Source organism: Engystomops pustulosus, chromosome 7 (assembly GCF_040894005.1).
Source record: "Engystomops pustulosus chromosome 7, aEngPut4.maternal, whole genome shotgun sequence".
NCBI lineage: Eukaryota > Metazoa > Chordata > Amphibia > Anura > Leptodactylidae > Engystomops > Engystomops pustulosus.
This window is the reverse complement of record NC_092417.1, coordinates 51,352,746-51,366,144: the sequence shown is the minus strand read 5'-3', so window position 1 is coordinate 51,366,144 and position 13,399 is coordinate 51,352,746. Positions and strand designations below refer to the sequence as shown.

General features: G+C 43.7%; 1 protein-coding gene across 4 annotated transcripts in view; it reads right to left on the bottom strand.

Moving 5' to 3' along the window:
* JAG2 (jagged canonical Notch ligand 2) overlaps window positions 1-11,946 on the bottom strand; it is a 61,655-nt gene extending 49,709 nt beyond the window's left edge. For 3 of the 4 annotated variants that reach the window (XM_072115871.1, XM_072115872.1, XM_072115873.1), the window contains exons 1-2: window positions 11,696-11,945; window positions 10,390-10,716 (exon numbers count right to left, since the gene is read on the bottom strand). In XM_072115871.1, the coding sequence (XP_071971972.1) occupies window positions 10,390-10,716; window positions 11,696-11,833 (465 nt within the window). In that variant the 5' untranslated portion in view covers window positions 11,834-11,945. Of the gene's footprint in view, window positions 1-10,389; window positions 10,717-11,695 lie in introns of all 4 variants that reach the window. The other variant, XM_072115870.1, reaches the window with a different exon arrangement.
* Between the last annotated feature and the right edge of the window lie 1,453 nt (window positions 11,947-13,399).

Below are 13,399 nucleotides of genomic sequence, written 5' to 3'. Positions count from 1 at the left end.
TTAAAAGATGTAAGAAAAGCGTGGGCAACTGGGAGTGAAAATAATCTGATTTGCCCTCAGGCCCCTTACACACTAGCGAGTGTGATCAGCCAGCACAAGCTGCACGTATGATGGAAGTTAGACAGGAGCGTCCGGCCTGAACACTAAGAACCAGAACTGAACTCTAGATGTCAGATCTATTCCAGATGCTCAGCATTTGGGCCGAACGTTCCAGCCAGCACACGCAAGTTGGACACATCACACTCGCTAGTGTGTAAGGCGCCTTAGGATTCTCCAGATATTTAGATATAATAGACAATCCAAGGATCAGAAAGATGAAGAGAAAAGGCATTGATAAACATATTACAGATATTTAAAGAAAGAGGGAGTTCTGGAATCGGATTTAATGATAGACACACCCGGCTTTCAGCTATTACCAACATCTTTCATTCTATGGACCCGTAAGAGGAGAGGGAAAGGATTTATCAAGGATATCAGTATTCAACAAGAAAGAAACACTCTACATCTCAGACAATAATAATAGGGAAGGTAAAGGACAAAATTTACAGAAGTGAATATAAAAAGATGAAGAAATATGCAAATCACTAGCTCAGAGGGAGAGGTCAAACAAGAGTTAAAGAAATAAGAAGGGCAAATAGATACTGTATACCAGTGCCTATACAGCCTATAACTTACCTCTAGAGAACTGTATACCGGGTTATACTCAGCAATGCTTTAAATGCAGAGATATAATACATTACTTTGTTTTTGGGAGTATAAAACCATAGAACCATTTTGGAGATCCAAAGGAAATGGTGAGCTAAATAAATAACTACCGTACTACAGAAATTCCTATAGGCCTGTGGCTATATTTATTACATTATGAAGACAGACATAAAACGGAATCTATTCATTCTTCATCTGGTTGTGACAGAAGGAAAAAATTATTATGTTACTGGATAGGGGGACAATACTCCTAAATGCAATGAAGTTGTAGAGGACCTTAAAAAGAAGAGAGAAAGTCTAATAGAAGAGAACTTGTAGATGCAGAGTCTCATAATTATAAGAAATGTGGGGGTTACAGCGGATTTGTAGACAATTTCCTAGATGGAGAAATAAAGATGCCCTCTAAATTTAAACAGATTTGCGACTTATAAGTTTTAAACAGGGTCACCCATATTATACTTACCTTTGTAAAGATGGTCATTCGCCAGTGGGGGCCAAAGGTCACGAGACCCCTGGGCGGTAGGATTCGGGGCTACCTGCGAGTGTCTTTTTGGCTTCCGGTGGATGGAGGAGGCCTTTTAGTCATTACTGTCTGCCCCCCGGCCCCTCATAACGGTGGTTGGAGGGACATGCAGATAACTCTGGCATGCTCCTCTCCATAATGCAGGAATGGTTATGAATAATGACTGTATGACCCTCTCCATCTGCTAGAAAATGGCTGGACATGGGAGGAAAGGAAGTCCTACACCCTTCGGGGTCACGTGACTTGCACAGAACAGTAGACAGGAAGTACAATATGAAAGTCCCTCTTAGGCTCTTATCCTTACCCTGTTACATTTAGTGGCCAAACCCTCTGAACATTCTGAAAACTAAAAAACTGTAGGATTTGTAAATGTCTTGACAATTTTACCAAGACTGAGGAGCTATTCGTCTACCACCTTATACAACATGGCAGCCTCTAGTGCTGGACAACCCTTGTAGGGAGCCACACACTACAAAAATGCCAAAATGTGCAAGAGCAAAACATAATGAGCCCCTGATGGTTTATATTTAGATTATAATCTGGACACCACTTCAATCTTAAGCATTTGGTTTTTAACACCGCCACCTACTCAGTTGCCTAGCAACCGTCCAATCCAATCCTTAAGGAAGTAACCCGAAGGATTTGGCACACCCTTTCCTTCAATGTCAATATGCGACAAGCTTTAAAGCACAAAAGCCTGTAGTGGTTATAATTGGAGGTTTATAGACAAAATACATTTTATAAAAAATTTGTATCGTGAGCCCCCCTAAAGTAACCGGCCTTTTTTAAATTGTGGAAAAAAAATTTTTTTTAATACTTTAGATAAGTATAAATTGTTATAATACTCCGTATAGAAGAACACACAAAATAAAAACAGTACACCGAAAATACCACACTTGCAGCAGAGGTGGTCTTTGTATTATTATATATGTATGCGTGCAATGCCTTTACATACCACTGCAAGCTAGTATTAATACTCTGCCTTCCAGGAACAAACACAACAAATGGGGGAGGTGGTATAAAATATAATAACGCAAAGGTATATTTAAAAACAGCCATGGAAAATGTTTGTTTTTTCTAATAATGTTGCTTTTGACAAAGATGAAAATGTTGATCTTTCTGCAAATATAAATTATTAAAAAAATAATAATGCTGCTTTACAGAAATCTTTAGTAACATTAGAAGACGGTCAGCACAACCAAAATGTATAATTGAGTCGATGCAATAATAAATGTACATACCACAGAAAAAGAAGAAAAGTATTGCCCCAGAAAAAGGCTCTGTAAATGATGAAATAATTACAACTTTATTCATTTCAGACAGACAGAACACTACACACGGTTGAAACCATCTAAAAAAATTTAATATACCTTATATACTCGAGTATAAGCCTAGTTTTTCAGCACAAAATTTGTGCTCAAAAACCCTAACTCGGCTTATACTCGAGTCAACTAAAAACAAAGACAAAACTCACCTTTCTGACATCACCTGTAGGTCCTCTTCTGTCTGGGAAAGTCTGAGACAGAAGAGGACCTATGGGGGACGTCAGAAAGATGAGTACAGTGTTATTTTTTTTCCTACTACAGGGGCTGGGCAGGCTGTATGCTACAGGGGTTGGGCAGGCTGTATGCTACAGGGGCTGGCAGACTATATACTGGGAGGCTGTAACCAATGCATTTCCCACCCTCGGCTTATACTCGAGTCAATAGGTTTTTCCAGTTTTTTGTGTTGAAATTAGGGGTCTCGGCTTATACTTGGGTCGGCTTATACTCGAGTATATACGGTACATACAAAACACACAGTGAACACAATGTAGGTCAACTGTGTAATACTAACTGTGCAATCATAAGGTTAATTTTGGAGTATACAATATACAAGTAGCCAATAATAGTACACAAATAAAGAATCTAAGAAAGGATAAGAAACAACCGGTAGGTACAAGAAGTATACGTATCAGATGTTATGGCTAATTCCTGCGGTACCTGTATATTACCAAGAGATGACAGTCAGGGTGAACATGAATGCCCTACTCTATATTAAAACCTAGGATGGCATAAAAACGGGAGGAACACCAAATGCACAGGGGTGGAGGCTCCCCACACGTATCATCCTCCAAGACTACTTCCTCAGGGGTAAGTCATTTACAGAAATCTACCATTAAAGCCTGAGGGCTCCTGGGGGCATTACCTGAGCCCCTCTGTACTGTAGATTCCAGGCTGTTACACTATCTGCAGCCCCCCTCCCCGATCCATCAGCACTACCCCCCTCCCACTGTGTGCTGAAACCCCCTCTACTGCAGTGGATTACATCAGGCAGAGGGAGGGGGAAGTGCTAAGGGAACAGAGGGGGAAAGTGCAGTAACAGACTATGGATTATCCAGTCACAGCGCCTGGATCTATGCGAAAGTGTTTATCATGCTTCATTTTTGATGGTAGATTTCCTTTAAATAAGAATTTCACAATAATGGTTTACAGATGGCAACTTGGGGAAAATAAATAAAAGTGACAGATTTTGCTTTCCCAGTGGGAAAAGGCAAAAAAAAAAAAAATTTAAATAAAAAATATATATATATTGATTTTGTATTTATCACTGAAAAAGTGTGTGAAGGGTGGGGGGCGATCATTGAACTTTGTTTATAAAACTCTTACACATCTTATCCCAGGTGAAACTTGAACAGGTGTTTAGTTTCTGAAGCGTCTGTCCACAGGGCATAAGAATTGGTGACTTGCAGCCTGTTGCTAGGGAACGGCGGCCTAGTCTTTAAGCTGTGAATCGAGTATGACGGAGAGTGACACTTAGCCTTGAAATCCTGTTCCTCGGCTACAGAAAGGAAGATTTTTTTTTTTTTTGGAAGTCATTAAGGGAAAGCCACATTGAATAAAGATAGGAGACAGGAACCTCCATCTGTGTCAACAGATCACTATAGCGTTGACTCATACCGGCAGCAGATTTCGCTAATGGGGTGGGGGGGGGGGCACTGGTGACATCGGCCTATATATCAGGAAGAGTAATCCTGCATTATAAATGGCCCATGGTAAGTGACGGCCTAGCCAAATGATTTGCATTGAAGTCCAGCAGCTTCAGGTTGAACGACTATGGGAGACATCATCCAAAGTAATACAAACCTATGGACGTGGTTGACAAACATGAGGCGTAAAATACAAGAAAATACCTGATCATGGCTACAAGATGACAAGACATGTGGCCAATGATCAACAACGTAGCATTGCATGGAATGAAAGTAAATGTGGCCGTGTTACTATGGGCAACTTGACACAATACAAGGCTAAATGGAGTTTACAAATGTGATGCCTTCACTCTTATTAAGGCTACATTCACAAGACAGTTGAGGGACGTATATATACGGCCGACATATACAAGTCCCCCCATAGGCCGGCAATGGGTGCACGGAGTGGTTTGGTCCAGCACACGTGCGGCACCGAACCAGGGGAAAAGATCGGACATGCCCGTTCTTTCCCCGTATAACGGCGCCGAGCACCATGTATCTCTATAGAGTGGGGTGGGGACGAGCAGAGCTCACCCTCTCCTCTCCCGTGTGCTGACGTGCTACTATACAGCGGGCACACATTTGTGTGAACGTAGCCTAACAGCTACACTGTAAAGGGACCTCACTAAATAAATACATAAAGATCTAAGCTTTATAATTTACATTTTTCACCTGAATAGCCGCCTGCTATGTCTTCTACAGAGAAGAGGACACCACAAAGAAAACAATAGTGCTCCTGCCATCGCGGGTACGAATTACCTTCCAGGCTATATACATAATTATACGTTGGACTATATATCATGCCAGTATATAATTACAGGTGCTATGCTACAACATAACAAGCCAATACATCTTAAAGACACTGATCTGACAAGATCATAGATGAGGCATCTATTGAGCCATGTTCAGACTATTACTAAACCCATAATCACACTCTCACACAATTGTTTATTTTAGGTCAAATAAAGGCGGCTCACAATGTCTGGAAGACGAGCGCAGGTCTACACAGAATGTCATCAAGAAGTCCAAAAAATGTATTCGATTAGACTTCAAGAAATTTTCAAGTTTCTTCTTAGCAAGAAACTTTACCTGTACATCTATTGGAGTACGTACACAAAGCAGTTTTACAGTATGGTGATGATACAGCCCTATATACGTGGTTCTGTACAAGAAGTCCATTTAAATGAAGGACGTACATGACACTCATCTCTCCGGGGTTCTCAAGTGATTCTCTGACATATGGGAAAGGATGCAAAGACGGATCAACCTCCTTTAAAAGGGTTTGTCTGAGAAGTATTCTTTGCTCCCAGAAACAGCGCCACTCTTGTGCAGGGGCCATGTCTGGTAATGCAGCTCACTCCTTTACAATAGAATGAGGCTAAACTCCCAAAACAGGTAATAAATATCTAATCTTGGACAATAATGCCCTTGTAAAGGATCAGTAGGTCGTGTAATCTGCTGTCATGGGCGATTCTGCTGGAATCCAGCTCTACCTCTACACCAGACACTGAACAGTCATGGGGTGCCAGCGCATTAATGCACTAAATGTCTGCAGAGGTCAGTAGCACCAGATTGGGAATTTAGTCTCAGACTATAAAATACAGACCACAAATCTGACAATGCAATGTTTATAAAAATTTACCTAAATATTAAATCACCAGGTAAAATAACAAAGCTAAAAACACACCTCGATTTGTAGATAATTGACCTGAAGTTGGCAGTGATGGGATCCAATCCCTGCACAGAGCACATGCCCCATGTTTAAAAGGGCGTTACATCCCCCACCCCAAAAAAAAAAAAAACCACACATCATAGGCCATCAATGGTAATTTCAGGACAACACCTTTAAGGGTGCTACAAGAAATAGAAAATGAATATTCCATACATCAAAACCCCCCTCCCATTGCGATTCCACAGTACAAGAAAAAAAAAATGTAAAAAAATTCCCTGCAATAAGATCTTCAGTAGAGGTTTTGGTAAACAGAGAAACCACAGAGCAGCGCTATATATGTACTGTGGTTGCCATCAGAAGAATTACTCAGGTAGAACATAAAGTGTGAACAGACCCTTAGAATGTAATATTCCTGGCTAGGTCTGCAGACATCACATTCCCCACCCCCATTGTTCACCAGTCTTTACTCGTCGAGCATGAAGTCATTATTACACGATCAGCAATTAGATAATAAGGAAAAAAATACATCATCCTTCCTGGAATAATCAAAATTCCCCAAAATATAAGATAACTGTTTAGCTCATGTACATCTGTTGTCATCTTAGAACTTGTGGTTCCACAATGGATTTAGGGGCCTCTGGACGTGCCAACCCGTTTCCATTTATCATGGCAAATCTCCAAGTGGCAATGCATAGTGGTGCCAGGATTAGCAGCTGCCAAGGCGTCACAAAGCCACAGACTACCTGCACATGAATCTCAGGCTGCAAATGGTCCCGTGGCCATTATTTAGCCCTTAGCCCCAAAAACACCAGCAGTAATAGGACCTGCTCCAAACTTTGAGACTTGGGCAGTTAACTCACACACCAGGCCATAGAAAAGCATATGTCCAAATGCACGTAGCATAGTCTTTTCTGATCCTGGAAAAGCAATCAATTTAGATATTGCTGAGGGTGCATACACAGCGAAGGGGCTCAGCCTCATTGCATCTGCATTTCCAATGAAATGAAGGAGATCACCCGGTGTTTTGCAGGTACACAATGCTGGTTACAGATTGCATGGGCTTCACTGGAAACTCAGATGTGATTGGGCGAGCCCCACCCCTAGCGTTTTCACGCACTTAGAGTGATTTTTTAAGAATGCATTTTCAGTCTGTTTAAAAATGCATCAATTTTTTACTGTTTACGATGCGTTTGGCTGCTTAGAACCTGTTTATCTAAGATAAGCAGGTTCTAAGCAGCCAAACACATGGTAAACAGTCAAAAACAGGCACGTTTTTAAAATGTATGCTTAAAACGGACCAAAAACGACACGTGTGGCATCACTCCAAAGCCGGCAGCACACGTGGCTTTTTGAACCCGATCTTGGGCAGTTTTTAAGCAGTCCGTTAAAAAAAAAAACACATGAGTTTTTTGACAGTGCGTCTGTTTCTGACCCGTTTTAATTAAGATAATTGGTAAAACCGGTCAAAAACAGATGCGTTTTCAAAAAAACCCATGCGTTTAACGGACGGCTTAAAAAAGTCCCAAAAACAGGTTCAAAACGCCATGTGTGCCACCGGCCTAAGGGTGCAGTCAAACGTTGCGTTTACATTGCGTTTAGAAAAGCAGCTGCAGAGAGCAGAGTTGCCCAATTGCACTCTAAACTTCGCATTTACTTTGCGCAAATTTAACGCAATGCAATTACGCAAATGTCCGCCCCACAGCTGATGAGTTGAGCCTCAAAATGCAATGTAAACACCACGTGTGAACGCACTGAGGCCACATGACTTTTAAGTTGCGTTTTGAAAAGCAAAGGGTACGGTCACACGTACTGCTAGTTCTGCGTTAGCTCTATGGAAGAGTCAGCAATCAGTAACCAGAACCCGATGTCTTGCATTAAAACAGTGCAAGACACAGGGTTCTGTTTACTCATGGCTTGCGTTTCCATAGCACCGCACATGCGAACAGGCCGAGGCCTGCTGTAAATACGGCGCTAGTGGTACATGTGACCGCACCCAAAGGCGCCTCCTGAAGTAAATGGAATTATCATTTCTCCTCTAAAATACATCCAGCTATATGTATAAATTCCCTTTATGTACAGGAACACACAAAAAAATAAAAAAATAAATAAAAATGATAAAAATATAATTGAGGAGATATGTCTGAGCCACAATACCAGACACGGTCTCTGTACAAAAGTGACGCTTTTTTTTCGTTAACTTCATCCAAATCAAGCTGGACTCGACGCCAAAATGGCTACAGATTAGTAGATACGCTCTGGGTATTGCTAGAAATGAAGACATTGGGGGACATTTACTATGGCGTTTCCGCCAGTTTTGTGGCGCTCTCACCACATGTTCTGCTCTGAGACCTATTTATTAGCTGGTGGCGCCAGAAAAAATGACTTTTTCCGTCTGCTCCGACTCTTCTCTGAAAAGGGGCGTGGCTTTGGCGGAGTGGAAACTCAGACACAATTAATATGTGTCGCAGCCCTTTTTGGGCGCTGTAAACTGGCGGAAAGTAGACCAAAAGAAAACTGGTCTAGCAGGGACTGATGGACACATTTCTGGTGCTCGGGACAGATTTTGGTCCAAGGGACAGAAAATAGTTTCGGCGCCAGAAATGTCTCTGCACAGCTCTACAATATTAAATGTGTATCTTCTTACCGAGAGCAGGTCGGTAACAAAGCCAATGCAGACACCGACACTTTAAGTAAATGTCCCCCATTTTATCAACGCTTGAGGGATAAATTTAGAGCAATTGATTTTTTTTTTTGTAAAAAGGGGTCTGGCAGTGGTGTACACCTGTCTCCGTCAAAAAGAGTAAAGGGTGTGCATGTGTGAAGGGGAAGGGGGGGCGACTTATATGAGCCCCTAGTGAAACTCTTGTATTTAATGCACTTTATTCTCACCCGGAGCCGGCGCTGCTTGGATCTAGTTTCTCACAGCTAGAGGAGACTGTGTAGTAATGGGAGAATGAGCGCATGGGATGGCATGCTGCAGGAGACACTAAAGTCATCCCAAAAACAGGAGATCACTATTCATCCGTCTCACTATCCCATACGGTAATCCCCGTCAGCACATGTGCAGCAGGACGCAGGCCTGGAATGTGACAGGGGGCTGTTTAGTATGAAGCTACAGGCCGTGTATGAGCGTCCGTGTCATGCGCTCGTGTCGCAATCCTCCCATCCTCCCTTCTCTCACGCTGGAGCAGAGCCAACTGCGCAACACACCCCCAAGGTGACAATGCATTCCCCGGAGGAGTCTCCAGCCCCGAGCGCCAGCCTCTCTCCAGGCAGCGTGCTCTCCGTCTGGCTGGAATAGCAGCTAAACATTTGCCAGGTAAACACATTTGTCCCATTGTACAGTCACCAGCACAGCTTGGCCTCACCCCATGCACTCCCCGAAGCACCAGCAACAACAACATCATCATACAGCAACCTGCCTGCTACTCACAATGTATGGAGTAATAAAAAAACGTAACATACAATATAAATAGTATGCACAGAACAAACAACAATGCAAAATAATAAACTACAGAAAGCAAAACAAAATTTTGGCCAATGAAAGGTTACAAATCATCAGTGGCTGCCCACTATATCATCCTAAGGTTACATTATCATAGAGCAAACCAAAATCTCTCTGCTACGTCTGCATTCACAAAATATATACACACACACATAATTCATGATTAAACAGACACATAAAAGGACAAAAAAAATTAAATAAATGCAAGAAAACGTGGTCACTAGCAGCAAGTCCTATACATCATGAATGGTTCTGAACCACACAACCAGGGCCACCTCCGCAGTACACCTATAAGCCCTGTTCTGTCTGCGGGTAGTAACCTTGACTATCAGTGTCCACTCACTGCTGCACCCTGTGTGCAAATCCGTATAATCTGTAAACCGGTGTTACAACAAGACACCCAGGTGGCTATGGTATCCATGCAAACTCAGGTGGATTGCATGCAACAATTTCCTTCCAAGTGCAAATCAACCACCAGCGTCTGTCTATCTACAAGTGAACAAAGGGAGGAAAAAGACATTTTATTTTCAGCCAAGAGGGGAAAATATGACAATGTATAATGGGTGGGGGGTGGCTAATGCCTTCGCTGCTATACAAGGCAGAAGCTGTGGCTGAACTATAACCCACTTGGATAGTATAGATGCAGACGATACCAAGCACCTGCACCCGTCCACTGTAGTGTAGGACTGCGCTGCAAAATAGGATGGGGTGCACTGGGTACATGCACCAGAAGTGGCTCCATATACATTGTAATCATTGAAACAAGTCCATAAAAAGGGTAAACCGCAGCACATTTTGACAACTGGCAGCGCCATCACCCTACATGTTAATAGGTAGCCAGAAATCCAAAAGATAAGGCAATGGGTGACACCACAGCAGTAACGATTATACTGCCCTCTACAGAACAGATCACAGCAAGGCATCCAGTATCAAACCCAAAATAAAGACAGGATCAAGAATAGTAGAAAGTTACGTACCGGCCAAGCAAACTGAAAAGGGATCACAATCCTGCCATTCTCTCCAGCAGCGCTTTTACCCTGTAGGCTCATTTTGTTGTTCATATATATAGTATTTCCACCAAGCACCGAAGTATGTCCAGAGCCATAGTTACAAGGCCCAGTCGGGGTGATCTTGGCCTGAAACTCCTTGAGGCACACTCTGAGATAGGTGTCACACTCATCCTTGCTGCAGTCCTGGTTCTGGGAGCTCTTCATATCATCGCAGCATTCCCCGTTCAACAATTCTCCGTTGACATTCTTCAGCGAGTGCAGCTGCAGCTCGAAATAACCCGTGGACTGGGAAGCCTAAATATAACACATCAAACGGAGGGAGACATCATTATGGTGCCCTGGTGGGAGCTGCCCGGGGGTAAGGGAGGGGAACAAGGTGGGGGGGTGGGGGGTAACGTGTTACATGTCGCCCCTGTGGAGCAGAACAAATGTAGATTAATAGCTGCTGGTCATAAAATGTATTGATTGCATGAGGGATCCGAGTGCACCCACATCGATCCACCAGAGGGATCACTTACAGCACGAGAGGGTGCATTATAGTGATATGGAGCATGCAAGTCCCCTGGTGACTGCACGTATACAGTGATACACAGCTATCTGCTACTGTACAACCCACACACAAACTTTACACAACGCTCCCAGACGTGCACACACCGTAGGGCTCACTCCTAATATACTAGGCATGTCCCCTGGTATCCAGAGGTCTTCATAGAATAACCTCACCTATAGCAAATACACAGCCCTATGGCGACATGACTCTCACTATTACACTCCATAGGGATTAAACATAATCTATATCATCTATATTACATACACAGACACATCCCCTGGTATCCAGAGGTCTTTATAGATTCTATATGTAACCACCTCACCTTTATTATCTACATAGGACTCTCCGTAGGACTATTCTGCTCCATAGGGTATAATCCGACTCTATACACTACATGTCCCCTGGTGTCCAGAGGTCTCCACATACTAACCTCACCTCTACCATATACATAGCATATATAATTCTATTATATCCACAGATGTCACATGTCCTGTACACTACTTCGATCACAGCCAAAGCTGCAGCAACAATCTAGGGATCCAATTATAGACAATAGTCTATGCAAAAAAAAAAAAAAATTATTGCAAAGAAAATAAAATCCAACCAGAAAAAGATAAAGAAAGATGAAAGTTTTGGGGTGCAGGGAGAGGAGGGGGCATGCAGCAGCTGTGCCGGGGCTGGGTGACATGTGGGTGACATGCAGGATCGGGGGGACCATCTTACCTGCACCCATAAAGTTAGCAGGATGAATCCCGCCGCTGTCAGGTGGCGGCTGCCCGCTCGCTCCGGCATGGCCAGCAGCCTCAGAGCCGCCGCAGGGAATGACAGGAGGGCAGGCTCGCAGCCATGGAGTGAAGGCATCAGGCGGCTAGCAGCGCAGATACATGGGCTGGATGTCAGGCAGCAGCTCCCCAGCCAACTCCTCACATCAGTCTCCCCTGCTCTCCCAGCCCCGGCTAACCCACACTGAGCTGCCTGACTGACAGCCCGGCTAGCCACTAGCGAGCGCGCTGCGTCATTCATATTCATGAGGGGCCGGCGCAGAGTGGGCGGGGCCGGGCTGCAGGTGCTGGCGGCGTCAGTGCGTGCGCTGCTACCGCCGCAATTGTTATGGAGACCCAGTGTGTATAGGGCCGTAGTGACTGATAAGCCCGGGCTCAGTGCGGCAAGCAGGGCCGTGGCCTTCACGTCACACATGAGGGTTATAATAAAGGAATCACAAAACCCGCACTGCAAACCCGTCATTCTTTTCATTATATGGAAATTGCGCATCTGCAATGTAACCTCTCACAGTAGTGTCACAAGGAAAGCTACATGAATGGGACTTTTCTGCCCTATTTATGAGGTGGAGATAAAAAAATTATGGGGTGTAATATGCAAAAAACAGAGAAGGAAAGATGCAAAACAGACAATCTGCAGGGGCCTGTCTAGTCACAATGCACCTTGTTCACATCATGCGTTTGGAAACGCAATTCAAGCGCAGTGGGAGGAGCTACTCCCGATTGCAGATGCATCAGACCTGAACGCTGGCAATTGGGAAAGTTAACAGTCAACAATAAAATCACACAGAAGTGGATTATTATATAGGTGGTAGCCCGGGGCCCAAGCCTTCTAGAGGGCCCCATGCAGTGACGTAACTAGGAGAAGCAGGGCCCTATAGCAGGATTCTGCATGGGGCCCCCTTCTCAATTAATAAAAATATACATATTTGTATACCCACACATACAAGTTACATTTATACATATATCACATATATGTGATATATATATTATGCTGTACAGTGTGCAGCATAATATGTATATAATGGTGCACATCCTCCACTCTTTAGTATGTCAGGCAGTATGACAGGGCCCCCTGACACTGCGGGCCCCATAGCGGCTGCTATGGCTGCTACCACTGTAGTTACGCCCCTTGCCCCATGATCACCCAAAAACACCAACCAAATTTTGTACTGAGAAGGACTTTCACCCATGAAATCCTTGTACATCTGTTCCTGCTCTCAATACAAACTCCTGAAAAACAGGCAGAAGGGAGGCTTCCTCCATTCCCCAAGAACCTTGATTTTAGTAACGTATGTAGGAAGTGACTTCCAGACATGTAGGAGATAAAATATTTATATAACCCAGGGCCCATGGCCGTCTTAATCTGCCCCTGAAAACACATGGGCCCACATTTATTAAGGGCCTTGCGCCAGTTTTCTGTCAGACTTTGCACTTTCTTTTCAGCTTTTTCTGCTTTTCTTCAAAACTGCTTACACGGGTATTTAAGAAGTGCGTGCGGTAGATTTGTGTTGCATGCGACCCTTTTGTGGCGCGGCTGCCCTATTCTTCACAAATTTTTGCACTGAAGGGGCGTTGCGATGCACAGTTGGACCGTGCGCCAGTTTTAACATGCAAAGTCCAACAGAAGTGTGTTGCATGGCCAACG